This window comes from Micropterus salmoides, unplaced genomic scaffold (genome assembly GCF_014851395.1).
Source record: "Micropterus salmoides isolate LMB-PRFRI ecotype aquatic unplaced genomic scaffold, ASM1485139v1 Ms_hic_scaffold_22, whole genome shotgun sequence".
Classification (NCBI taxonomy): domain Eukaryota; kingdom Metazoa; phylum Chordata; class Actinopteri; order Centrarchiformes; family Centrarchidae; genus Micropterus; species Micropterus salmoides.
Window position 1 is genome coordinate 5,353,495 of NW_024041373.1, and position 26,902 is coordinate 5,380,396.

A 26,902-nucleotide genomic window follows, 5' to 3' on the forward strand; every position below is an offset into this window, starting at 1 on the left:
TAAAGGAAGAGCTGCAGCACCTCAGTCTCTATCATCTCACTGCTTTACCAAAAGTATTCTGGGGAGCAATGTAGCATTTACTAAACCAGAATGTACATCAAACAAGAGGAGACCCCGACGCACACCCCTGCAGACCCTTTCCTGCTCAACCAGTCAGCATTTATTTGATGCACAGGTCTGCAAATGTCCGCGCATCGTAGTCAAGTTTTGTTTGAGCTACACACTCAAAGCGCAAAGCGCTCTTCTCGGTGCCCTGTGCAAAATTTTCTTCACGCTGTACCTTCAGTATGTGTGTCCCCTTTGTGTTCCAGGTGAGATGGTGACAAAACAGCCCTTGATCCGGAGTATGAGAACAGTGAAACGAGAGACACTGAAACTGATCTCAGGCTGGGTCAGCCGATCAAATGACCCACAGATGGTGAGAAGTCACTCTGAAATCCTCAGAAATGAAAACCTAAAAATTTCTAAAGTTGTCTGGTGACCATAGGCCTGTTTTGGGTTGATGAACATTTAACTCTTGCTATCTAAAAACTCTGTAACTTTTTGAATAAAGCGGTTTGTTATATACGATTTGCATTTCTATTTTGTGAATTTAATGTGGTCTTCAGCAAACAGCAGTGATATATTTTTACTCTTGTGTCCTCAGGAGATAGTACACACTGGCACTCAATGAAACAGTTGACAGTAGAACAGAGGTAGAACTAATCCAGTTGGTATTTTTAGATCAAACACAAAGATTTTATTTCCTCTGCCCTCAGCTGTGTTGTTATCTGCATAACAATAAATATTCATAATGTGTCAGAGTTTATGCTAAAATGATAGCTGCACTGTTGTAATGTACCAGGAAGACTTAAATTTCTTGTCAGCACCTGTCTTCAAAGGTGGATGCTCCTGTTTTTTCCTCCTCTGTAGTTTGCGTGTTGATCAGTGCTGACCCTTCTGTTGTTGTATTCTAGGTAGGGGAAAACTTTGTTCCACCGCTGCTGGACGCCGTCCTCATCGACTACCAGCGCAATGTCCCCGCTGCCCGTGAGCCCGAGGTCCTCAGCACCATGGCAACCATCGTCAACAAGCTGGGGGGACACATCACCAGCGAGATACCACAGATCTTTGATGCCGTCTTCGAGTGCACCCTAAACATGATCAACAAGGTAAAGCACTATGATCAACTGGACGCAGTTTGTAATCTGGCAGTTAAGATTCTAAGTGGACTGATGATCAATCAAAAACAGGTGCACACAGTTTGGTTTACTGTACTGATTTGTGGGTATTTGTTATTCACCATGTGATACAGACTGTGGTCAGTGGTCTGTTTCTGATATGTGATAATGGACATTAATTAGCACTAATCTAATTTAATGGACATATGGCAGATGTTTCACTGCTTCAGTGAAAATCTAAACACTTTCAGTACAGTAGGCAACGAAGCACCTTTGTCATCAAGAAAATGTTTGAATTAACGGGTTTCAGTTGCGCATAGATAAGCTCTCTATATGTGGCCTTCACAGCAGTCTGTTCATCACAGTGCTGTATTGGACTGGGTCTGTTTGTGTGCTTTGACATGATGGGCATTGTTAGAACCAACATCTTATATCTATTTTACATATAGCTCATGCATATGTATGGTCTCAAAGTAAAGATCTGTTGCTCCATATAGTCTTATTTCATTGGTAGTTCAGTCATTCTAGATGAGAGGGTTTGTCTGTAGCTGTTTCCAGTCATGGCTTTCAATTTCCACAAAACCTGATCAGAGGATCTGTGATATTTGCAGTGTGTATGAACTGCCGGTGGAAAACTACAGCATAAAAAATAGGTTGCTGGGGAAATAATGTTGTTCAGGTATTCTCAACTGCATGTTGATGTTCATGAAACCTGCAGACAGCCTTTGGAGAAAGTTTCCTATGTACTATTTTTCATGTTTGAAGGAGGGGAAAAAAAGAGAGAACTGGGGGCCCCTGGCGCAGAAATGTGGTTTGGACCCCAGAGCTGTGCCTGCTTTCCCCAATCCAACCTTGAACCTAAAATATGTATCTGATTATGCTCAGTACAGTAAGACCATATCTATCTCAGACTGGTCATACTCCACTTGAAAGAAATGTATCACTAATTGATTTCAGTATATGATATTAATCTCGCCTTTAAGTTCAAGGGTGTAGGTTTGGTTTCAGAAGTAGAGGGGCGGCACAATGAAGTGTAAATAAATAACTGAATTAATGCATCTTAGCTTAGCACTGTGCTTTACTTATTACTTTTGTCTAATGTTCAGTTCTAGCATCTTTCTAGGACAAAATTGTTGTTGTTTTTAGACCTGAGTAGTAGTCACCTGAGAGACAAAACCCTGGGCACAGAAAGTACACTAAAAAGCACGACTCACAGTTTATTAAACTCATTTGAGCCCATGGTAATAACTGAAAGCAATTCAGATCTTGTCTCATCTGGACTGTAGAGGCTGCACAGTAAGAGCAACGAGCAAGAGAAGAAAATCAACCGGAAACAATAAACAAGGGGGACAACCCTCCCAAAGTGCCTATTCTGGCTTGTGAACATTGAGTTAATTGGACCCATATGGAGCAACTCAAATTCTATAGTAGGAGTAAACATATTGTGTTTTTCTGCTAGAACTTTGAGGAGTTTCCAGAACACAGGACCCACTTCTTCTACTTGCTCCAAGCTGTAAACTCTCACTGCTTCCCTGCATTCCTCGCCATACCCCCTGCCCAGTTCAAACTTGTGCTGGACTCTATCATCTGGGCCTTCAAACACACTATGAGGAATGTGGCTGATACTGGTAAGGCTGCTAACACACACACACCATACTACATCTTCATATTGACCAAAAATGCCTAGAGCATGACTACTGAATTATGTAAAACAATCCGGGTGCTGTGTTTCCTCATGTCATGAGGACACTGGGACAATTGGGAATAATCTAAGCAAAAAACACTGACACTGCAGGTGCACTCTGATACTCTGGTATCTCAGCAATGTTCCGAAGCTCGGACTCATGTTTACCTTTCAGATTATGCTAAAATACACATAATGTACAGTGTAACTTTTGCGAGGAAGTGTTGAACTGAGCAATGTGTATGAAGCTGAAGTCGTATTTCTGTTTGTGCTCACCCAGGTCTGCAGATTCTGTACACGTTGCTGCAGAATGTGGCCCAGGAGGAAGCAGCCGCTCAGAGTTTCTATCAGACGTACTTCTGTGATATCCTACAACACATCTTCTCTGTGGTCACCGACACATCACATACCGCTGGTGAGTTTACACACGTGAGCTGTGGGGTCCCCAGCGGGAAAGAGAGATCACTTGATTAAAGATAAATAAAGTTTCTCTAGTAAAAAGGTGTGTGTGTGTGTGTGTGTGTGTGTGTGTGGTGTGCATGCTGCAGGCCTGACGATGCATGCGTCCATCCTGGCCTACATGTTCAACCTGGTGGAGGAGGGGAAGATCACTACAGTGCTAAACCCTGCCAGCCCCACCAACAACCAGGTGTTCATCCAGGAATACGTGGCCAACCTGCTCAAGACTGCTTTCCCTCACCTACAGGAGTGAGTATGCGCGCACATGAACACACACACAATGTCTGTTTTAGTAAAATCCACATTTATCATCCCTGCGTGCCTTTGTTTGTGTTAGTGCCCAGGTGAAGGTGTTTGTGACCGGGCTGTTCAGCTTAAACCAGGACATTCCTGCCTTCAAGGAGCACCTAAGGGACTTCCTCGTCCAGATAAAGGTGAGGTTGTCCGACTGCGCAGGTCATGTATGTTCTACTCAGTCACACAGCTTGAGTTACTATAGGTGTCAGGATTTGTTGTTGTTTTTCAGCCATTGTTTGGCATTAATACAGCCACATGGCTCCTATCTGGGGCAAAACAAGACACATGCACACAGATCAGTGGTTATGCTAAGTGTGAATTTAATGTAATGTATTTGAAAGTCCGTCCATGTGTATTTGTTTGCAGACAAGCTGTGAACTAAAACTAAACTGTTTGTTGTGTGTGCAGCGTGGGCTTTGTCTCTTGACACAGAGGTTATCAGGCACTACATAGTTAGCTGCTTAGCTGTTGTTTCCAGAAATAACATATTCCTGCATGGCCAGGTTGTCCTTCTAAGTATATAGGAGGTTTGTGGCTGCTATGCCAGCTTATTATTATTGCGAAACTGTGTATGATAGTGACGGTGATGGTGTAAAGTCACCACAGGACATGCTCAGTGTTCTCTGTTCTACTGACGGGTCCAATTTTCAGGCTAAATAGATTTTTGGTGGGTATTTTTTTAGACTATAATCTTGAAATAAAAGATGAAACTGAGCTTTTGAGAGTCCGGATCAGGGCTGAAACAATAAGTTAGTTAATCGATTACAGGATCAGCAAATAAAATTATTGTAAACAATTTAGCTAATCAGTTCATTCTGACCAGAAATTTGGACAGGTTTTTTACAGTTCTGACTGTTTTTGTTTGTTTTGTTTTTTTTGGACTAATCCATTAACTATAAAAAAGAATTGACAGATGAATTATAATGAAAATAATCATTAGTTGCTGCCCCTGTCAGGGTCCTGCAGCAGGTTAAGTGGATGGATGGAGCTGACTGCAGTGTTTCTCTTGTTCTCTGCTGCTGTTCCAGGAGTTTGCAGGCGAGGACACCTCAGACCTGTTCCTGGAGGAGAGGGAGGCATCGCTTCGTCAGGCCCAGGAGGAGAAACACAAGATCCAGATGTCAGTGCCGGGCATCCTCAACCCTCACGAGATCCCCGAGGAGATGTGTGACTGAGCCGCAGCTCCACCGAACTGTACAGTACTCCAAACAAACAAATAAATAAACCCTAACCACAACAAAACCAGAGAGAGGCACTTGAGTGTGGTGGGAGGCCGCTCACCCTCTGCAGAGCAGGCCGTCCCATTGGATGTTTGTTGACCAAAACAATGCCAACAATATGTAAATGATTACCGCGTCACCCTGTGGCCCTTTTTACATAATCTGCGTTTTGTATGGAGACTTTTTGTGTAACATCTTTCCAGAACTGTTAATCTAAGCTTATGTTTTGTTGGTCTCTGGCCCATTTCAAGACCTGCATGATGATGTTGTAACAATTAGGACACCATAACCATCTTGTTTTTGTTCTGTTTACCCCACCCCTTCATGATGTCTTTTTTTCCCAAGGTCTTCCCTTTTTTTTATGTAAAAAAAATTACAGTCTGAGCAGGGTTTTTGTTTAAAAACAGCATATCTGTCAAGTCAGCATAGAGGCTTCTAGACCTGTGGTGTGACAGACAGCAAGTGGTCTTTTCGGGGAGAGCGCACCGCTTCTTTGGTGCCCCACAGCATTGTGGGAGAATGTGAATCTAACTGATACTGAATGAAGGTCGAGAGATGCTGCTTCATGCATCAGCATCTGTTGCTCATGAGTTGTGCTTCACCTAAAAAAAAAATAAATGTTGCTGGCAGGAGGGTTTTTTTTTTTTTTTTTTTTTTTTTTTTTTTTAGGGAAAGCAAAACCGAATATGTGCATATCATCCCAATTGTATAGCATCTTTAATACCATGGGAACATTTTTTTCCTTTTATTCTATTGTTTCATTTTGTTGTGGGTGTGTGCGCGTGTGTGCTGTCGCCTAGTCGACATCAGCGTTTTGTTTTCCTCTAAGAGGATTGTTGCTCATTTGTGAGCTTTCATTAATGGGATGTTTTAAGGAAGTGGCGGAGGTATTTATGGGTTCCTAGTTGGTTGCATCTTTATAACTCCTGTATAACTCAGATGGCTTTGAAGATTTTGAATTGTACTAATTTAGGTTGTTTACCATGCAGTAGTGCTTCAAGACACTACCTTTTAGAGCAAAATGAAAAATAAAACTGGGTTTACATTTAATTTTGTATTTTTGCATTTTTCATTTGTATCTGTTTGAGTTCTGTCCAAATAAACAAAAGGCTTTTTGTCCAGAGAGCAAAATGAATTGCCAACGAGTTTAATTAGGAAAGGAATGTATAAATCCAAATAAGTACCCAATCTCTTATGGCAAATTTCCCTTCTCAAGGTGTTAAATTTGTTGTGAACTTTTTGAACTGATTAAAGTTGAGAATTTTATAACTTTGCCTTTGCTCAGATTTCATCATTCCACAACAGAGACCCATTTTACAGGAATTTATGTTTTTTTATTAACTAAAAAAGTTAAAATTGCCCCTCCACTAAATTTGTTTTGTTTGTTACTTCACTGTGATGTAACACAAAAAAATATTTTGTATAGAAGTATGTTTTAAGGATCTTGAGCCAAGACAACAGAAACACAATTTAATGTATAGTTTGAACTAGTTCTTCACTGTTCTTTCTGTGAAAGCCAAACCCTGCAGTCTGAGCAGTTTGGACCAGATGAATTGATAACATGTTGGCTGGTGTTGCTGAAAATGTGGGTTTCTGGTCCTGAGAAATGGAAATATAATGTTACAGTTTATATTTGTGGCATTTATCCACATTGACAGAGTGAACAGGAGGAAACGTTTACTGTACTTCTGTATTGTTTGGGATGTAGCTTCCTCTGACGGACCGTAAAATTATTATTACATTTCATTGGAGGTTTTGTGTGTAGTAACTGCACTGAATTCTTTTTTTTTTTACCATACTGTCATTAAAATTCAGACTTTACCCATCTTCTGTACAGCCCTATTCTGTTTAAAATCCTTAGTGTATGCATGCTTAAAACAATAGAATATGCTGGTCCGTAATAGCTAAATTTAGCAGTGCCTCATCCCAAGCATAAAAAATAGCTTCAACAGTGTAAACTGGTCATCAGAGGTTTCTCTCATGTAGTATCATCTCTACTGGTATTGACTTGGAAATGTCTCAAACCCACTTCTCCTTCAATCCCTTCCACACAAACACATTGACATAAATCCTAAAAGGAAAGGTAGATGATGATGATGGCGGCTATCATCTGTCACACTGGCCTATGGCCATTTCCGCTAAGACATATTTGGCCAAGGTTGGGGCCGTGTAAGCGGACCCTGCCACTAATCCCTGTTAACATACTGGTATGACATTAAAGGTTGTGATGACGCCCTGCCGCTGAAAGTTGAAACACTCGCCTGATGCAATCCCAGCAGCCAGCAGTCAGCTGTGACGCAACCCGAGAGGAAGCTGTTGGAACTAAGTGCTGGCTATGACAGTCAGGTGTGTCAGCTGTGGGACTTGACAGTGTTTTTATGTTAAACCTGGACAGTGGCCATGTGTTATGGCTGCAGATCCTTATTTCTAACACGTCTGTGCAGGAAGGCTTTTGCTGATATTCATACAGTTTTATTTTTACAGGGGTTTGGAGCCTTTTCATGGAGTCAGCATCTCTTTCCTCTGGAGTATTACTAGTTTATGTTTTTGCTTTGATGCTTTAATATCTGATCATCTCTGGGACCAAAATTCAGTCCGGCTGTAATTGAACCCCCCTCCCTGACCCAGATATCCTCAGTCATCCTGGGCATCCGCTGTCGAGGAGAAGAGGCAACAGCTGGGGTAACCCCCGCCCACCCAACCAAAAAATGAAAAGCCAGCTCTACGCCCTCTTACACCCTGCTCTGTGTCTACGCTGTGGGCAGGCAGGGTTATTAATACCCCAATGAGAAAGTTAAACAGGAAGAGCCAGGTTAGCGCCCACACCAGTCAGTGCCTCTCAAACAGAGATGATGGTTGGCCTTGCACCCAGCGCCACATACCGGCCCTTCCTTTACCCAGGACCTTCACACTGTTTCTACAATATCAACAGGCCTCTTTTAGCCTTTTGCCCCCCACCCCCTCTAATGACTGAAAACTGTGAAAGGAGTACAATCAGTATAATAAAATCATTTGTTGATATCACCCGGCAGTAAGCTGGAGCAGAGGCGACAGGTTGTGATCAAACTGGGGCAAAGTTGATTGTTGAGAGGCCAGTTTACTCCCACAAGGAGATATACTGCCACCCAGTGGACAGTAAACAGAAAAACCTCAGAGCAGCTCAGTGTCATTCATGTTTTATTGGTCCCAGTGTTGTACAGTATGGTCACATTCCAGGACAGAGGAATGGCTATAACTACATGTCTACCAGAACTGGGCTTCACCACAGAAGACAATTAATGCTAATACAGAGTTAATTTAATGTTCTGTGACTGAAGCAGTAAACTTCCCTACCTGGTCTTTAGCAGAATTTCTTTCTCTCGTAAACTATTTTCTTAGTCCTGTAAGTGTGGACTTCACTGGATCCACGTAATTCAGATCATCGGGTAAGGTGACGGTCGGAAAAGAATAAACTAGCGCTTCTTATGTTGTCCTTTGTAGGAATCCCCCACTTCTCCAAAAATAAATTCTGAAGACACGCTGAGAGGATCCAGATCCAGAGTTCTCCTCCCTTGTTTTTCAAGGACTGAGCACAGCTGCACAAATAAATAGCTATCTGAGCGACATAGGATGCAGTTGATGGTGATTCATACATAGTCACCTGAGTTAAGCAAAGAGGGTAGGAACAGGACTGACAAGGGGGTGAGCTTGAGTCCATAGCTGGGTTATAAGTGGTGGCCGTGCTAGAGGGGCTGCCAGTAAGAAGGTGTTTTGTTGTACTGAGCCCTCACAGAAGGATCTCGCCTCTTCCTCTTTGTTCTCTTGACTCTACGTGAGCTCTTCGTCAGTTTTCACGCTCGTCTCTTAAGCAGCTCAGCGGCCTCTTTCCCATCAAGTCCTTTATGTTGTTCGGATTTGAGCATAGCGTATTTTTGATCTACAGAGCCAGAGAAAGAAGAACAAGGTCAGTTATCGAATGGGACATGAAGAGGGGTGTGTGAGTGTGTGAGTGTGTGAGTGCCCACAAAGAGCACCTGGGTATCTTCTCTGAAGTCTGTCTGGCTTGAGAGGCTCCTTTAAATTGGGCTTCCAGTCTGGAGTAGATTCCCCCTGTAGGCTGATCAGCAAAAACAAACACACACACACAGATTATCCAGTATAAAAACAATCCAGCAGCTGCAAAAACTAGACCAGGAGAGCTGACAGCTCAACCCCAATCGTAACAACATGATGTTAAATAAGTAAATCATACATTCCCTGCATCCTGACACTAAATACCATTCTGAATGTACATGAACAGATACTTGCCTCTTTAATATCCTTAGATTTGCTCTGTTCCTGGTCTCCAAACCTCATCTTAGTCAGGTGGCTGATGATCTCTACCATGCGACGCTGGTCTGGTTCATAAAGACAAAAATTATAACAAAGACTAAAAACACAGAACTTGATGTAAAACTAAGGATAGTAACTGTAAGAATTAAAGAGTAAAATCAGAGCGACTATAAGAATGGGAACTGAATGGGTGGTTTATACTTGATATGACTAAAAATAGTATTAATAACATTCAGTTCCAGTAGAGTCCTCCTTTACCTTCTTCCCTCTGAGCGTCCTGGTTGTATCGCATGGAGCGAGAACTGTCCCACTTGCTTTTCTGGACACTCACGCTACAAAACACACACCACAGGCACCAGTGTCAAATTTAAAAAAAAGACACATATGTATTATAATGAGGCAAAGTACCTTCTTCAGAATCCTGAAAAGGGCAGTTGGCCCAAACCCTGGCCTTTATCGGTTGCAATACGTTAGTGTGAAGCTTTCCCATCCCTTTTTTGGTCAAACAGCATGCACGAGTACTGAGACTCATTCGCTGTTTTATCCCTTACAATGTCAAATAAATATTAACTGCACTGGATACATTTAAAAAGTGGCAGGTAAGATTCCAGATATTTGAAAACGTTTTATTCAAATAAAAGCCGAGCATAACCACACTTCCACCCTCACCTGACACTGCAGATGTAAGCATGGGTATGAGAGTATTTTAAATGATCTTGTGTTTGCAGATTAACTCACGTGAAAGGTGTGTTGTCCCTGGACTGATGGAGAGAAAAACAGATTTAGGTTAGAGAACACAAAAATGCAGGTATAAAGTTAAAGTTTGCTACTCAAGTGTGAATATGCAGTAACTAACATTATTATAGCTCCAGATAAAACTAAAAAAAAACATAAACATGCTGCATAAAAAACAAACAGGCTAAAATGTTTCTGGTTGAATCTACAATAACTAATGACAGTTCAGAAACCATAAATAAGCAGTGTACATGATATGTTTAGGGACATGATGTTTGACTATGTCTCTTTAAATAGAGGTTTTGGAGCAGTAATACATCATTTAGAGTCAACTGTAAGCACCAATTCATGGAAGCTGATTTATTTTTGCTTGTTAAAACAAAATGTGAACACCGTGAGTGTATAGCCTTCTATCTCAATAAATCATTTAATGCCCAAGCTGCAAATAATACACACTGTTACAGTAAAACACAAGGTTACAAGGTTTTAGAAATTCAAGTTGCATTCTGCAAGATTTTACACCAGTGAGGGCTTTGAATGTGTATTTATTTATTTAAAAGGGGGCAGAGCACGTTAATGAACACTTCAGCCTTTGCATCCATGTACATAAATATTCCAGAGTTAGCCAGAAGGCTAGTTTTCCTCTTTAGTAATGAAGCCAGTGACTCACTTTCTCTGGTTTGTCTTTGCGTTGGAAGTTTGGAGAGGACACTTGTTTTTTCAGAGGTCTGTGGGTCTTCTTGGCCTTCTTAGCAGCTGGAAACAGAAAAAGAAAGAAGCAGAATGAGCATGTTGATGGCATCCGCCGCCACCTGCTGGCCAAAGGGAGCAACTGCTTTTTTTTCTCCATCCCTAAAAAAGGGCTGAAGGGTAACAACAACGCAATGTTAAATATAAACGGGATGAAAATGTAAAGTGAGGGTGGAACAGTAGGGATGTGCTATGAATAGAGGAATGTTTCATTATGTGTCCTCATTTTACTTTTATCATTTAATTTAAGCACCGTGGCGGTGCTTAAATTAAATAGCGTGGCGGTCAACGGAACGAAAATTCAATGAAACATTTAATGAAAATAAACATGACATTTATAATGAGGTCAGGGGTGATTCGTCACAGCAAATGATAACCTCGAGGCATCATATGTTACATGATAAAAATACAAAAAATAATAACAAATACAATGAAAAAGAAACACCCCATACATATAACTGTTTTGATATTCAGGAATAACTTAATTAATATTCTGGAATCCTTATCACCCGATCACTGCAGTAATAACTGCTTTCAATCGCTGTTCACTGCTCGAAAAGTTTCTCTGATTACACAGGATTTATCATGAGAACTGCAATTAAACTGTCAAAAACCCTGTTACAATAGTAATGACGAGAACAGTTATGATCCTGCAATTAAACATCGCAATAGCTTGTTAATTACGTGAATAGATCGACTTATTATTATTTCTTTCAGACATGCAGCGCACCTCTCTTTCAACAGCTTGAGTAGAAAACGCAAAGCACCACCGCCGTCATAGTTGAATCTGTTCACAACATTTTATCGACTTAACTGTTAAACTACTAATGAAGAGAACTGTTGGGGTTTTTTTTCTGTAAAAAGCTCGACTATATGTTGAATAATATTCTTTTTGTTGCTTTGCCTGTTTTTCATGTGCCCAGTGTCTTCCTTTGCCGTGTCCAGCCACAGCCGTTTAGTAAAGTTTGATGCTTCTGACCGGTTCTCGTGTTTAAATTCGCAGCGCCACCTGTCTGCCAGTGAAACTGCCTCTCAAGCTGTCTTTCGGAAATGCTTGAAAACGTTCTTTTAAAATTTCAAAAAGGTCATTAAATGCAATAAGTTATATTACATTGAAAAAGTAATTGAAATTGTTACACCGCTATTCTATTTTAAATAGGGTAACTTGTAATCAGTAACCTATTACATCTCCAAAGTAACCTTATAACACTGCTGCTATTAGAGCTGACTAGTTCATTACTCAGAACAGAAAGTTAAATTATTTTAGTTATTTTGATAATACATTTTTCAGTTTAATACGCTACATGAGACCTGTCACAAAAAGCTACAAAGCTTCTCCACCTTGTTTCTTGGACAGCTCCTCTTCATCTCCCACCTCATCTTCAGTGACCTCTGACCCCGTGGTGTACTCCTCATCCTCTGACAGGAGAGACTGCTGCCTCTGGAAGGGCAAAGGTCACAAGTTTTAGACAATTACAACTCAGCTTTTTGATGACACTGACTTTAGATGCTGGCACCTGCAATCTTTAAATTCGACTGATTTAACAACATATCTCAGTAAAAGCACCATTTACGCTTTCCTTTGTACCTGGATGTGTTTGTAATTCGGGAGACAGCTGGCTAACATAGTGATCAATGCCAGAATATTAGAAGATGTGATGAAGTGCATAAGAGAAAAGTCCTACCAGTTGCAGACTCCAGTTTTTCAACAGGGAAAACTGGTAAAAAAGAAGAAATGGTTTAAGTCAGAACCATAAATATGACACAGGTGAAGAGACACATTGACACAAAGAAGAAAAGTACCAACAAGAGAAAATTAGAGAGAGAGAGAGACTTACAGTGCTGCCGTCTCCTCTCGGAGGCCCCAGCAGTGTTGGCTCCAAGAGAACGTCACCGTCCTGAACCTTTACTGCACTGGATGGACTCTCCTCAGCACTAACACACATACCAACACAAACAAACAGAATTTCATTGGGACGTTGTTGGACGTTGTTTCATAACAAGTGCCCCTGTAAAATGTTGGCATATGGACATTTTTATACTTTATTTGATTCTGCAATACAGTCACATTTCATCTGAAATCTAATTTTCTGAAGAGTCCAGGATATTCAAGCAGATCACACTTCATCATGGGTGTACAGTTTTCAAGGGTAAAAAAAACGTCTCCTCCATCTATCCTCCATATAAACATGCTCCCTATGACCGCTGACATGGACCAGGACTTTGTCAGCTGTTTGGTCTTTGTTTGGTGTAGCCCACCAATGCAAAGTCCACGTACCACCAGCCTGTGTGCATGTCCAAAACTGCCGAAAACTAGAACAATAAGCTGGCATTGTATGACTCTTCTAGAAACAGGTCAAAGAAATGGTCACATGATACATTTTGACCTTCTTTTCTGTAAAGTAGACGGTGATAATGTCAGGTGTACTAGCAATTCCACAGACGGTTTCTGGAGGAGAGTTAAACCGCTCAGATCTGTCAGCAGTGTGCTTATAGATGTGCTTATTCTCTGTATGCGGGATCTGCACAGCTACAACTCTGTCATGTCTGGCAACATACAGCCCTTTAAGAGAGCTAGAGCTGTTCATGACTCCAGATGCTGAGGGGTCTTGCAGCATACAGAGGGGTGAATGGATGGTCCTGGTTGGGAGAACCTGTGATTGAGCTCTCACATAGGAAGGTAAGTATCTCCTCACTGATGATGGCATTGCTGTAGATGGTGTGAGATCAGCACAGGGCAGCTTTTTCCACGTCCCCTCAAGGCTTAGACTGGTCCAGTACTGACAGTACTGACTGAGCTCTCTGCATCTCCAGTAAACATTGTCTTGAAGTTCAGGGCTGGAGCAGGTGAGATTTTTTGTCTGGTGCTGTGTTGGATGGATCCTTCACCACTACATCAGAGACGTTTACTGTTTCAAGCCCCTGTGCGGTGCATTTTAGTTCCGTACCTGTTCTCCTGCAGAGGTCATTTAGTTCCGGCCAGTCTGACCCAACACCAAACCCCTGAGCTTGTGCATCCAGCTTCCCGTTGTCTTTTCTTTTGAAGCCCAAGAATAACACACACACACACTGCCAGATCTTCAAACAATCTACACACACTCATGCTCACCCCTCTGCAGGTGGCGTGTTAGACAAACACACTGCGTCTCTGTGCAGCAGCAGGTCATTAAGGACTCTGGTCTGGGCTGAGGCCACCTCGTCACAGTTCTCTTCGTCAGGCACGTTCACTATGTGGTCTCGCATCTTACAGCCCTGAACACACAAACGCAGTCACGCTTAACTTCATCAGGCTTTCCTGAAGCTTTAACGTGCAGCTTGAAAAGTGTAAGTAGGACGACAAGCAATGAATCGAGAAATCACTAACAAAGAGCATGTGATCGCAGAGTGCATTATTAAACACATAGAGGTTCTACTGCTCATCGTAGATCAGTCTCTTTGTGCAGCAGTTTAGCTTGTGCCTGTGTGTCTGTGTTAGGCTGAACTGTGAGCTGCATTTATTCATTCTCTGTAGCCATGGAGGATAAACGGGGTCAGTAGCCATCAAAGAATGCGATGGGTGGAGGGCATGGAAACACCCTGGTCAGATTATTTATCTGCATGACTTTAGTGTCGAGCAAAGGATTTTGAGTATAAAAATAACAGTTATTTTAAGCATGTATTTGACAGGTTAAGTGAGTGTGTGTGTCAATACCTTGGGCATACCGGTGGGGTCAAAGCGGAGAACCCTCTGGTTGCAGCAGGGATAGATTCCTGCACCATGCCAGCCTTTCTCTGTACCCATGCCAGGGTACAGCACAGAGTCTGGGTGGTACTTGCAATGTGTCAGCTCTGCACACACAAACACCTATACGCACACACACACACACACACACACACACACACACACACACACACACACACACACACACACACACACACACACACACACACACAAACACATACTGAATTGAAACTCTTTAGGTAGGGTTGAATATACTGTGTCATTAAGTGCTCATACACGTCCATAACCTCACATGCATGCACAACAGGACAGCAGGGCTGCAACTAACGATTATTTACATTGTCAATTTTCTCGATTAATCGAGAAGTTGTTTAGTCCATAAAGTTTATCTTAAAAAAATTACTGTAAGCAATTAATCGAATACCAAAATAGTTGGTTATTAGTTTAATAGTTGACAACTAATCAATTATTTGATTATCGTTGTTGCAGCTCTAATACACAAACACACACCTGTTGGCATCGGGAGCAGGTGAGGTGGTTGATGGTACCCCAGATTCTCCAGTAGACCAGGACCCAGGACTTGAGCTCCTCATACAGACCAGTGATGTATTCATGCACATCCCAGCTCTTCTGTCTACACACACGAATACACACAGATTGTGATCAAGACTTTACCCCTTAAAAAACGCCAATGGGATATTTCTGTGTATTACTGCTGACATATAGAATGGCTGCTATAATACCTAGTGTGTGTATATATGATTTCTCCACGAGTATCGACATTGATTTTCCCTGGAACACAAGAAATCTTCCTCTCTGTGTCTTTGGTCAGCAGTTTAAGGCACAGACCACACCTGGGATTGAAAACAAATAGTAAGACAAGCACTAAAAATGAGAGAACAAATCAAATGTCAAGGCAGGAGAAGCTTCGTGAACTCACTCACGGATACAGGTTGTGATTAAGGCTGTTCCTAAACAGTGAGTCACTGCTTGGAGGGAGAAACTAAGAAGCTAACTGCTGCTACTCACCTGTAGAGAGTCGACCCGTTTCCTGGTGAATCTCGGCTCTGGCAGCTGGCATCGAAGAGACGCTCAATTTTCTTCTGAAACAATTTGCTTTGATGGGGAAATAAAATAAAAAATGTGCATTTCTAGCACTGACTGCTTTTGCATTTTGCCACAAATAGAAACATAAATGAACCCAGTGACTTATTCACATTCACTTTCCCTGGAACACTGTTTGGACAAGTCACATCACATTCAAGATGCTTTGACAAATGACTTGTAAAACAACTATCTTTATCTATCATTGCCATCTTGTTACCTTTTGAACTTGTCTTTTTTGTCCCTGATGTCGTCCGCCTCATTGTGGTTGAAGAGGTCGGCGATGCGCGTTGCCAGGTTGCTGTTGATGCAGTTCATGTTGCAGGGTGTGGCCACGATGGCGCTCATGTGTTTGTGGCAGTACTGGATACACTCCTCCACCTGACCACAGACAAACATATACCACTCATAAGACCATTTTACAGCGGTGGAACATTTTATTTAAATTCTCCTACATAATTATTAATCAAACACTACTTTATCATTGCCACAATGTGAGTTCTTCTTACAGCACCTTAGTAAGTACTAGTGATAGACCGATCAATCAGGCCGATATCTGGCATTTTAAGATAACTGGCATTGGCCGATACCTGCACTCACAAGGTCGATAAATCAAATCTAAAATCTACTCTAAACCATTTCTGGCTAGCGTAAATATACTGTATATTGTTATATTGTGGAGAATAATGCAGTTGAATGACGTCACTTCTGACAAACTGTACCCTGCTCTCTCTTAAACACCAGTCATGTTCTGAAATCTACAGCAAAACGCAGAGTATTTTTCTATTTTATGAATTAATAAAATCCATCTAACAACACAACAACACCACATTACTGGCTCAGATAACCATAAATATTAGACTGTGCATGGAATAATGGAATTATGCAAGACTTTCCTTTGTTTTGATATCGGCATTATATATCGGCCTCCAGCCACCGTGTTCTCTAAATATCGGCATAGGCCATTAAAAAACCCGTATCGGTCGACCACTAGTAAGTACGGCAGTGGTGAGAAAATTTTTTGCAAACTGTCTAAATAAATCAGGGGGGCAAAATAACATCTACACTCTTAACATCCATGCAACATAAATTTAACAAAGCTCTATGTATGGGCCTCTTGTTTTTCCTGGACTAGGAGAGATTACAGATTATTAGTTCTGAAACATACACAAATTTGCAAGCTGCTAGTACTTTTTGGGCAACTCTGAGGCTTCAGTGTATTTGCCATTAAATATTATTGGGAACATGTTTGTTTCCAGGCCACATATCAATTGATTTTTTTACATTTGAAAAACAAAAGGCCCGAAGCACATCACCACACCTAGCATCACACGTCACAACACTTACTAACGTATCCATCTTCAAGAACTCGGAGGAGATCAGGATTGAGATCACATTGCTGGGCTCTGTAACCGACAAACACCACATGACCAACCAAGCTAACCCCACAACCAACAAACAACACAGAACACACAGCCAGTAACCCACCAAACACACACCACATTTAGTTCCTAATAAATCAAGCACCATCCACAGATTTACACAAACAGGAAGTGTAAGTGACAGCTCAGGCATTCCCATGTGTATTAATGTGATATCTATTATTGTTTAACAGTTTTTCCAAGGATTTACCGAGCCGGGGTTTGTCCCTGCTTCCATCCCCTGCAGAGTTCCTCCTGACGTAGTTCATGAGCCAGTCGAAAATCTGCACGTCACAGTGAACGGAGATGTCCACCTCCTCCCACCTCTGGGACTCCACAGACAAGTATTCCGCAAAGTAACGCATCTCTTTAATGAGAAGATCTCTGGGACATGTGAAGTCCTGCTTCAGGTTCTTTGTCTCATCACACACATGGATGACCATGTTGGGACTGTAGGAAAAAATACACACCTGACTGTTAAATTCAATTTTAAATACGAGAACATAGAAATTTTTATAGCCACCTTTAAAGTACAGAGGGTGTGAGTAAAAAATATCTTTGATATAAGGTTCTCATTACTTACTCTCGTGGCTTCTGAGGTTTGTCATCCTCCTCTGCTGAGACTCTTCTCTCTTTCTTCTCCACAGCACCAACCCTTCCTGAGACTCCTGTCGATTTGGACCCTGCTAACACCAGCACAACAAATGTAAATATACTCTAAAACCCAGTTATCAAACAGTAGTCCATGTTTTCTACTAGCCTGAGAACATTTCAGTTAACAGAGTTTGCTTGAACTGATTACATCTTGCAAAGCAAAAAGCCATAGTCACAATGTTCAAATTAACTCTATTTCATTTGAGACAAGCTATTATTAAATGAAAAAACTTAATGCATTTTAGATAGAATGAAACTTCCTGATTCCTGTGAGGTAAAAAGCTGCAAAAAAAAATTAGATGGCAAACTTATAACTTTAACTTATAAGTTAACAAGGTTATAAGTTTGCCATCCTATGCCAATTTAAGACCTTTTTAAATCCACATAGAACTGAATTTAATCTTAGTTTCATGACCATACTGGCCAAAGTATGAAAGTATGATGGAAAACCAGTAGGGATTATATATATTAGCATTATATCCCATCTACACTGAACAAAATTATAAACGCAACACTTTTGTTTTTGCCCCCATTCATCATGAGCTGAACTCAAAGATCTAAGACTTTCTCTATGTACACAAATATTTCTCCTAAATATTTATTTCTCTCAAATATTGTTCACAAATCGTCAAAATCTGTGTTAGTGAGCACTTCTCCTTTGCTGAGATAATCCATCCACCTCACAAGTGTGGCATTTTACACATGCTGATCAGACAGCATGGGGATTGCACAGGTGTGCCTGAGGCTGGCCACAATATAAGGCCACTGGAAAATGTTTCACTGTATTTAGGGGGTCCAGAAACCAGTAAGTATCTGGTGTGACCACCATTTGCCTCACGCAGTGCAACACATCTCCTTCACATAGAGTTGATCAGGTTGTTGACTGTGGCCTGTGGAGTGTTGGTCCACTCCACTTCAATGGCTGTGCGAAGTTGCAGTCGGGACGAGACCCCGATGAGGACGACGAACATGCAGATGAGCCAGTACCCAACTCTTGTTGGTTAAACCGACCAAATTAAAATGTTATCTGTATAACTCAGGATGGCACTAACTTACCTGTAACTTTGCTGGCGCTCTGGCTGCTTCCTGTCTCCACCACCTCTCCAGTGTCCAGCAGCGTGGACAGGCCGTCGGAAGGGGAGGTCCTTCCTTCTGTCAGGGCATTACATTGGTTGTCCACATGAGGAAAACCTCCCGTGCTCTTCAGCTCCTCAAATCGATGGGCACACTGAAACATCACATCAGTGCCAAGGTATTATTTATTCATCAGCAAGCCAAGCCTAACGTTACTAAACCATGGAACGATTGATGAATGGGACTGGAAACATGAAGGGGTGGATGGATGGAAGCATTCATAGTTACCCAGCATTTCAGTTACCTCCTTGGGAGTAAATCCTGGAACTAGCTTGGCTACGTTGTCCCAGTTTATAGGCTGAGGCACTCCCCACAGAGATCCCAGAACCATGTCCAAAACCAGGACATTGTTGTCATAGGGAAAGTTGTTGTTGTCTGAGCAGAAGCGGCTCATCTCTACAGAGGCAGAGACAAGAAACAAAAGGCAATAAGAAACAATGAATGCATCTATCTTATTAATAAACCAATTAATGAGGCTGATATCTGGCATTTTGAGATAATCTGCCTCGACGGATGCCTGTTTTCACAAGGCCAATAAACGAAAAATGGCTGCAGACACATCAGCTTTGTCAGTGTAGCTGCTGTGGAACGATGTTAACGCTCCCTGTGGTTTTGGAAGGTGGTGAAAAAGAAAGTTTAGAGCCCTAAACTTCCTAAGTCACCATCATCTTTTCTAAATCTATAGCATAACCCAGTGTATTTTTCTATGTCATTAAGTAATACAAATTCCATCTAAAGCAACAAGTTATTGGATAAGATAACCATATAAATTAGATTGTCCTCTACATGGAATAATGAGATTGTACATGACTTTCTTTACTTTGATATCAGCATTATATATCATCCATCAGCTGCACTGCTCTCTAAATATCGGCTATTGAAAAACCCATATCTGTCAATCACTAACCTTTCTGCCTGATCTTCATATCCAGATCACAGCTAAAATGATTGGTCAATCAACAGAAAATTAATTGGCAACTATTTTAATAATCATTTAAGTTCTTTTTCAAGAAGGAAGTATAAACATTCTCTTTTTCCAACTTGTCAACTTCGCTGCTGTTTTTTGTCTTATGTGATATTAAACTGAGTATTTTGGGTGTTTAGACTCTTGGTCAGGCATAACAAAGGATTAGAGAAAATTATTATATGAAATTTTAAAGCCCCAATGATGAATGTATTTAAAAATCACCACATTGATCAATAATGAAACTAACAGCAAGTTGCAGCCCAAATCCGAATTATGCATGCTTTTGTTTCTAGAGCACTCCTATCTCAAGTGAAATGGGGTGTGACAGCAATAGCAGTCATCAAGAAAATATTACATTATCAGAGTTACATATTGTGGATACTGATTAATGAGGACTGTCTGGCCCTAGTCACAACAGAGAATGTAAGTTAGCTCGTGGGGGGTAAGCCTCACTTTCTAAAGTTCCATAGTTTTTATTAACATAAACAAGCAAATGCTTCATGCATCAAAATAAGTAGTCTCACAGTAATATAAATTGTATGTGAATTGATTTTTATAGGACTGTGTTTAGAGACTGATGGTTGTGTTAATGCGTCATTCACTAGATATCAAAATTACTGTTTTTCATCACCAAAAAAAATGATTGGTCATAACATCCTCCTGAAGGCTCTGCAGAGCTGTACTCCGAGATAATGTTAGCAGCCAAAGAGAAGGATTTGTGCATTTTACGTACATGTGCTGATACAGATGGATGATATAAATTCATAGTATATAATAGAGAACTTAGCAGTATCAGTAAAGATGCTAGCGCGGGCCGAGTCCCTCTGTCCTCCTCCTGCTGCATCAACATCAGGTGCTTTTAGGTCACATTCAATCAGATAATTCCTACACATAATTCTAACAATAAGAAGGATAACATATCGTTAACATACTTATCTGGTGTCAGAAATATTCCTCCCCGTCGTCTCGTACACTGTAGTAAGCCGGCGTCTGTTTTATGTCATTGTGTGTGGGTGATGCTGATGCTGCGGTGTCTTCTCCTACCGGCTAACTGCAGCCATTGCTAACGCTAGCTAACTTTGCGGGACTGGATCTGCTGCCTTCAGGTACTCCTCGGCACAGGCGCCACACGACCACCATTAACGGTGTCAGTCAGTTGTATAGTATTCCTCCGTTGTTGGTGGGTTCTGCCATTTTCTTCAAAAAAATGTCAGAATAAATTATAAGGTATACACCTCCATAAACGATTGTGCTCACTTATCTAAATGGGCAAGTGTTGTCAAGTCGCGGGAGTTCAGAATATTTTGTCAAAGTACTAAACCTAGGTCAAGAATGAACCTCCAAACTCAACGGCATTTATGCTATATTTCCCAGTAGTCCTTGAAGGCAACATTAGCTCCACTCAGCTAGCATTTCGGATAACTATATATATTTAAGCCCATTAGCACGGGGGAAATGTTATCGACGGGCTGCACGGTCACAATACAAACACGTCGGTCAAGTCCTAAAATAATTCAGGGAGGTAAACGCTCTTTGGTTGGCTCCGTCTGTATCTGCAACGCTGACTCGTCCCCACTGTCGCACTGCAGCAGGTTACGCGTCCTGTTGCTTGGAGACGGCGGCCGTAAATCCAGAGTTTCTGCAACAAATCTTCCTTAAGCCTTCAAAAAACTAAGTCTAACACTAACAATATTATTACTACAATAAAAATAAAATTAAACAAAGTAAACACTCTTGTCGTTAAATTATGCTTAAACTTCAACTTTCAGATGTTACGGGTGCAAAAACCTTATTACTAATTAAACCTACTGTATCAGATCCAACTTTCTACTCCTGTTCACTTGACAAAATTACACAATAGGCAAAAATGATTTTTGACTATATTTATTTTCAAAATAATTATATTAAATATTTACAAAATTACTTTGTGACTAAGGAACCATTGAAAATGTGCAAAATTAGCCCCTTCTCATTCTGACTGAATCCAATCCCATTTGCTTTACAAGACAATACAGAGGACAAATCAGCCTATAAGGAAAGGCCAAAACCAAGTACAAGGTTACATAATTACATTATCAACAACAAAATATCCTGGCTTTGTCCTTACACCGTCATTACACAGATGATGTATCAGTGCACCTCATTAACTTAAACATCAACAAAACAATCTCAAGAAATTACATCAGACATGGTTGTAAGAACAGAGAATACACAAAACCGTCTTTCTTGAACAAGCTCTGATCAAAGAAATGTAAAGATAACCTCCTAATTTGAGACACTGGTTCTAAACAGAACAGTAAAACCGAAAACCAGTGGGTTTGATGCCTGTATTTATTATAGATGAGCCTACCAACTACTTTGAGCAATTCTTAACAGAGGTCCATGGTGTTTCTCCAAATACCTATGGTCAGCTGATTATAAGTCAAGCTTCAGAGTTAAACACTGCAAACAAGTACTGACTGAGCCAACCCATGTTATGAACATTGTGACTTGCATACAGAGACATGCATACATACACGGACATCACAAGTCCACCTTCTCGGGGATGTTTAGCGCTGTGCTGGAGGGCATACTAGAACTAGATGTTCCCACACTGAGAGAAGCTGGTGTTTCTGTGTACACTGCCTCTAGCAGCTCCTCTGCGGATGCTGAGGTGGAGGCTGAACCGAGGCCCGGGGTAAAGCCTTGGGCAGGATTTAACTGTAGGTGTGCAGCATGGGCTGTCTGGGAGGCCTGTGCATTCTCTTGCTGAGCCTGAGCAAGCCTCTCCATCTCTGCGTGCTTACGGCCTCTCCTCTTGCCCAAGATCTTGACATAGTTAGCTGGGACAAGTCCTATGGTCTGACCGTCCACGCTGGCCAGCAGCCAGCCACGCACCCTGGGCTGTTGCTCTAAACAAAAGGGGAGAATGAAAAAGGTCATGATCTGAGTTCATCAACTTGGGGTTGGGGGAGTTCACAACTATCAGACAACACTGTTCTGTTGTTTCGAAGCATGTCTTCCTCTTATATCATTTGATGATACACCGTGCATTTACAATACAACATGGACAGTTAAACAAGCTATTAGTTAATTCATAATGTTTATGTGGATCCCACTAGTTGTTACCTTGGCAACAACTACTCACAGCAATCAACAGTGCAATCAACTAAATACAAAAAAATATATCTAAACAAACACAAGTAAACAAAACATTAAATAAAAGACAGTTCTAAAAATTAAAGAATTTTAAAAATTACAATCTTTTAATAACAAAATAGGGATGTAGTCATATACTGGTTTTGACTGTTATCTTACTCTGATATACAGAGTAGCAAGAAATCTACCAAAATACTACAGCCAAGGACTGGGTGATATGGATAAAATCCTCCATCACTTTATTCACGCCATTTTATGTTATGAGATAACATAATATAAATATATTATAACGTGACCTTTTCCTTTAATATATCATTTTCTGGAAAATCGACTTAGAAACTTTACCAGGTGAGAAACCAAATCAAGAAACTGGCATCACACTGATGCAAAAATCATTAATTTGCAACATTGACCATAATGGCCAGTTACGCCCAAATGTATTAAACCATTGTCATATGAGAGAAACATGAGGACAGCAGTCATTAAAAAGCTCTAACCTTTAGGGGCAAGGTTCAGCATGTCTCCAGCCCGCACAGAAATCTCCTCTTCAGATGCAGCTGAAAAGTCATACTCCGCTCTGGCCACTACATGGTCATCCTCCCCGCTGGCCCAGTTAGTGGCTAAATAAAGAAACACACAAAACATCTTTGCTTGTTAAGAGCTGTGAGTACAGGACATCCACCAAATCTATGATATGACACCAGCTTCTCTGCTATGGAATATATTTCTATTGATCATTGGTTTGATATTTTATTTGTTTTTAAAGGAAAACAAAAAAACATGCTGCCTTGGGTACAGCTGAGAACTGAGAGAAGGTTGAATTGATATCTTCGAGACCCTCAGAGCCACAACGCTGTGCAAGTTTTCACTCCAATCCAGTAATCATTGAAGTTTGCTTTTATATTTATATTATCTGCTACATAGCAGAAGAGAGTTACAGGGCTGCACGATTTGGAAAAAGTCATATTGTGATTATTGTGGATAATATTGCGATTTGATTATAATGGAACAAATGATTCATGTTTAATCTCCATCTGTCCATTGCGTAGACACTATCCACAACCTGGAGGAGGAACTAGTATACATGAGTGTAGTAGTATAATAAAGACTCTAATGTTCAGTTAATAGTAGCCTATATTGTTACTATAATGTTAATATATGAATTACTATATTCATTATAATTTCATATTTTAGTATACTATTTTACCATTAGTTCAATTTTACATCCAGTTACAGCAGTTTCATTTCTGTGGGTAATCCTTGTGCAAGCAAAATGGCCCTATATTGGTCTTTAATTTGTTACTGCTAAGTATTAACTTGTCAATAATCAGATTATCATATATATTGTTTAACATTGTATAGTTTGCTGTAGCACATCATACATACATTGGCTGAAAAAACACACCTGAAAAGACTTGGGCCTAGATGCTGATCTAAAGAGCAATGAGAACCCTGGAATGGCTGGTACAGGACTGACCCTGAATTTGTGAAGATGCTCCTGAACTTGAAAAAAATAAATAAATAAAAAAAAGGTACGTGTATACACAAATGTTCACCAAAAAAAGTTTACCATCTCATCTGCAATTAGAAAGTCTTGAATGTTTGCCTCACCGTTTTCTTCTGAGCTAGTGGTGGAGCTCAGCAGTTTCCAGATAAGGTAGGGTCCCCCCAAGACTACAGCAAAAAATAGAATGATTGGCCAAGACTTCACAGGCTGATCCTCCATTCCTGCTCCATACCCCCTGGATGCACTTGTAGCCAGGGCATCACTTGCACTGTCTGCCCACAAGTCTTCAACCTCAGCATCTGACCTTCTCCCCAGCAGCCTCTGTAACCGTCGGTAGAGGTAGCGTAAGGTGCGTACCAGAGCGAAGGCTGACAAAACTCGGGTGAGGTGTGTACGCAGCCGTGTTAGGTGGTTGGCTACATCTAGCACAGCACGGAAACTGTTATACACAGCTGAAAAGGTGGCGTCCAGCATCATACTAACTGAGGAAAAGGCCTGCACAATGCTTTCGATGGACTGGAAGGCACCGCGGCTGCTCTCCTCCGCCTGCTGCACAAACCGGCTGGGGGCAACATCCTCCGTGTGGGAGAGGCGGCTGTACCCTCCCAGGCCGTAGCCACCACCATAGCTGTAGGGGCTGTACCCCCCATACATGGAGCTCCCATAGGGGCTATAAGAGGAGGTGGGGAAAGAGCTGTAGGATGGACGGTAGCCCTGCTGGATGGGACGAGGGGGCACTGGGGGCACCATCCTGGTCAGAGCAGGAGGGCCTGCAGATATAGAGGGGCCCGCAGATGGTCCAAAATTTGTAGACCTGATTGGTGAAAAGGACAAAACATACAGTTCAAAACATTGTCAGTGATTTTATATGTTTTGTTTTTTTTTTGTGATAAAGAAAAAGAGCATGGTTGTAATTTCAATTAGCCATGGCCTGATACTTAGTTACAGCAGGCATTGGCTAATGATTCATTGGCAATACTAGGATATTCAAAAACAACCCTTTGGATTAGCTCGAACAACCTTAAACATCGAAAATTATATTCTTCAAACGTGGTCCATAGGTTATTGGTATGAAATTCAAACAGCGATATTACCTCAAATCAAAAACCATAGTGCTAACGTTAAATTTTAGCTAAAGTTAACCGTTAAAAGTCAACAGCAAAGACGGTGAAGAGACCGTTTTATAGCAATTTCTGCTGAATCCCGTATTGCAAACTAAGTGTAAAAGGGCAAATTAACACGATTTAAAATAATGCTTTGTGTGGTGTTTACGTTCATAAAGTTATAAAGAGAGCCTGCAAGAAAATCTTTGAGAAATTAGCCACGAAAAAGTCACATGGCCTCGTTGGGCCTAGCTAACGTTAGTTGGGTAACGTTACTTGTTCAACTGTTACTTTGTTTAAATAGCTGGCTTTGGCAAAGTATTCTGATAAATGGAAATATTATTGGTCAACTGGTAATGATTTATAACACTATGTCAAAACTTCTACTATTTGAGATGAGATCTCCTCGCTTATGCAACAAACTTAGCGTAAGCTAAGCTAGCAACAACACCGAACCAGCTGCCGTCAACAAACACAAAAACAGGATGGCGAGAAAGCTAACGCGGCTATAGCAAGTTTACCTGTAATTTATAGGTGCACTCATTGCCCCAGGAATCCGCCTTTCCCATGGCTTCAGCGGAGACTGTGAATCCATCGCAAAATATGTTTTCACAAAGTGTAAAAATAATGCGAAACCCGCTGATGGCTTCTCCTGCTGCCTTCCCGTGCTCACGGTAATTTCCTACTTCTAATATCGCAATTTTGCGTGTATGTAGATTCAGTAGCCCTAAAGGGACTATATACACGTTATAAACATTGTAGGTATTTAATACATGTCACTTTGTCTATTAAATGTTGCCACGGCTTCCGTGGCATTAATCTCACGATGAAATTTTCATAATTGAAATATTCCAGACACCCCCTAAAGGCACCAAATGTGCTCATGTGTGTGGTGTGGTCAGACCAGAATAACTGATATAAGATATTTGCATTAACTAAATCTATCCGAATCGATCTTAAGACCTGAATATATTTAGCATACCTATCATTTATTTCTTTATTTTTTTGTCAATGCTTAAATTATCTGCCAAATCCATTGAAATCCTGTGTGCTTTTTCCACACACGATTAGTATAGCCTGGCCCGTTAAACTATGGCACTTCGCACTTCTGTCCAGCAGAGGGTGCTGTGACTCATCAGAAAAGAAGAACAACTTGAAAACGATTACAGCCTACAAATATTATCCGGAAAGGGGAATTTCCCTCCTCAGTAATACACTGAGGTTAAACAAAGAACACGGATTTTCATTACTATTTTACTAACTAATGTGCGCTCACATTGACATCAGTCATTTTAAATTTCTAGTGATTTGGCTATCGAGAAATATTGTCACTGTCCTGAGGTTTTGACTTCATTATGTACCTGCCCAATCTGCACTAGGAAGTTCAGATATAGAACGTGAGCTGAATAAACAGACTACTGTTATCAAGTAAACAGGACAACTGTAAGGTGTAAAGATCTGCCACTTTTTTCTTTTAAAATCCATTCTAAGAAAGGAACAACATTCCCACCACCTTAAATACATCAATAATTTCACA

At 41.0% G+C, this 26,902-nt stretch overlaps 3 protein-coding genes across 4 annotated transcripts in view; 1 reads left to right on the forward strand and 2 right to left on the reverse strand.

Moving 5' to 3' along the window:
• Positions 1-6,089, forward strand: part of xpo1b (exportin 1 (CRM1 homolog, yeast) b) — a 27,845-nt gene extending 21,756 nt beyond the window's left edge. The window contains 7 exon segments of the mRNA XM_038737683.1: positions 312-418; positions 957-1,151; positions 2,620-2,788; positions 3,125-3,259; positions 3,393-3,552; positions 3,641-3,737; positions 4,629-6,089. Of these exon segments, the coding sequence (XP_038593611.1) occupies positions 312-418; positions 957-1,151; positions 2,620-2,788; positions 3,125-3,259; positions 3,393-3,552; positions 3,641-3,737; positions 4,629-4,775 (1,010 nt within the window). The 3' untranslated portion in view covers positions 4,776-6,089.
• A 1,891-nt stretch (positions 6,090-7,980) lies between these two features.
• kiaa1841 (KIAA1841 ortholog) lies at positions 7,981-21,196 on the reverse strand. 2 transcript variants are annotated; one of them, XM_038737701.1, is made up of 21 exons: positions 20,550-21,196; positions 18,895-19,046; positions 18,573-18,744; positions 17,446-17,545; positions 17,074-17,312; positions 16,789-16,847; positions 15,662-15,822; positions 15,367-15,453; positions 15,081-15,191; positions 14,848-14,971; positions 14,308-14,460; positions 13,726-13,868; positions 12,455-12,551; positions 12,302-12,334; positions 11,958-12,057; positions 10,537-10,622; positions 9,870-9,892; positions 9,390-9,463; positions 9,108-9,196; positions 8,834-8,916; positions 7,981-8,736 (listed from the first exon to the last, which is right to left on the reverse strand). In XM_038737701.1, exons 2-21 carry the CDS (start codon positions 19,042-19,044, stop codon positions 8,700-8,702), a joined length of 2,121 nt encoding a protein of 706 aa, XP_038593629.1. In that variant the 5' UTR covers positions 19,045-19,046; positions 20,550-21,196; the 3' UTR covers positions 7,981-8,699. The 2 variants fall into 2 exon arrangements, with proteins under 2 accessions (XP_038593629.1, XP_038593628.1); XM_038737700.1 differs by having other exon boundaries at positions 17,446-17,548.
• Positions 21,197-21,485: 289 nt separating this feature from the next.
• Positions 21,486-26,087, reverse strand: pex13 (peroxisomal biogenesis factor 13). The gene is made up of 4 exons (XM_038737707.1): positions 25,887-26,087; positions 24,367-25,076; positions 23,253-23,375; positions 21,486-22,508 (listed from the first exon to the last, which is right to left on the reverse strand). The coding sequence occupies exons 1-4, from the start codon at positions 25,958-25,960 to the stop codon at positions 22,141-22,143; spliced, it is 1,275 nt and encodes a 424-aa protein (XP_038593635.1). The 5' UTR covers positions 25,961-26,087; the 3' UTR covers positions 21,486-22,140.
• Positions 26,088-26,902: the final 815 nt, after the last annotated feature.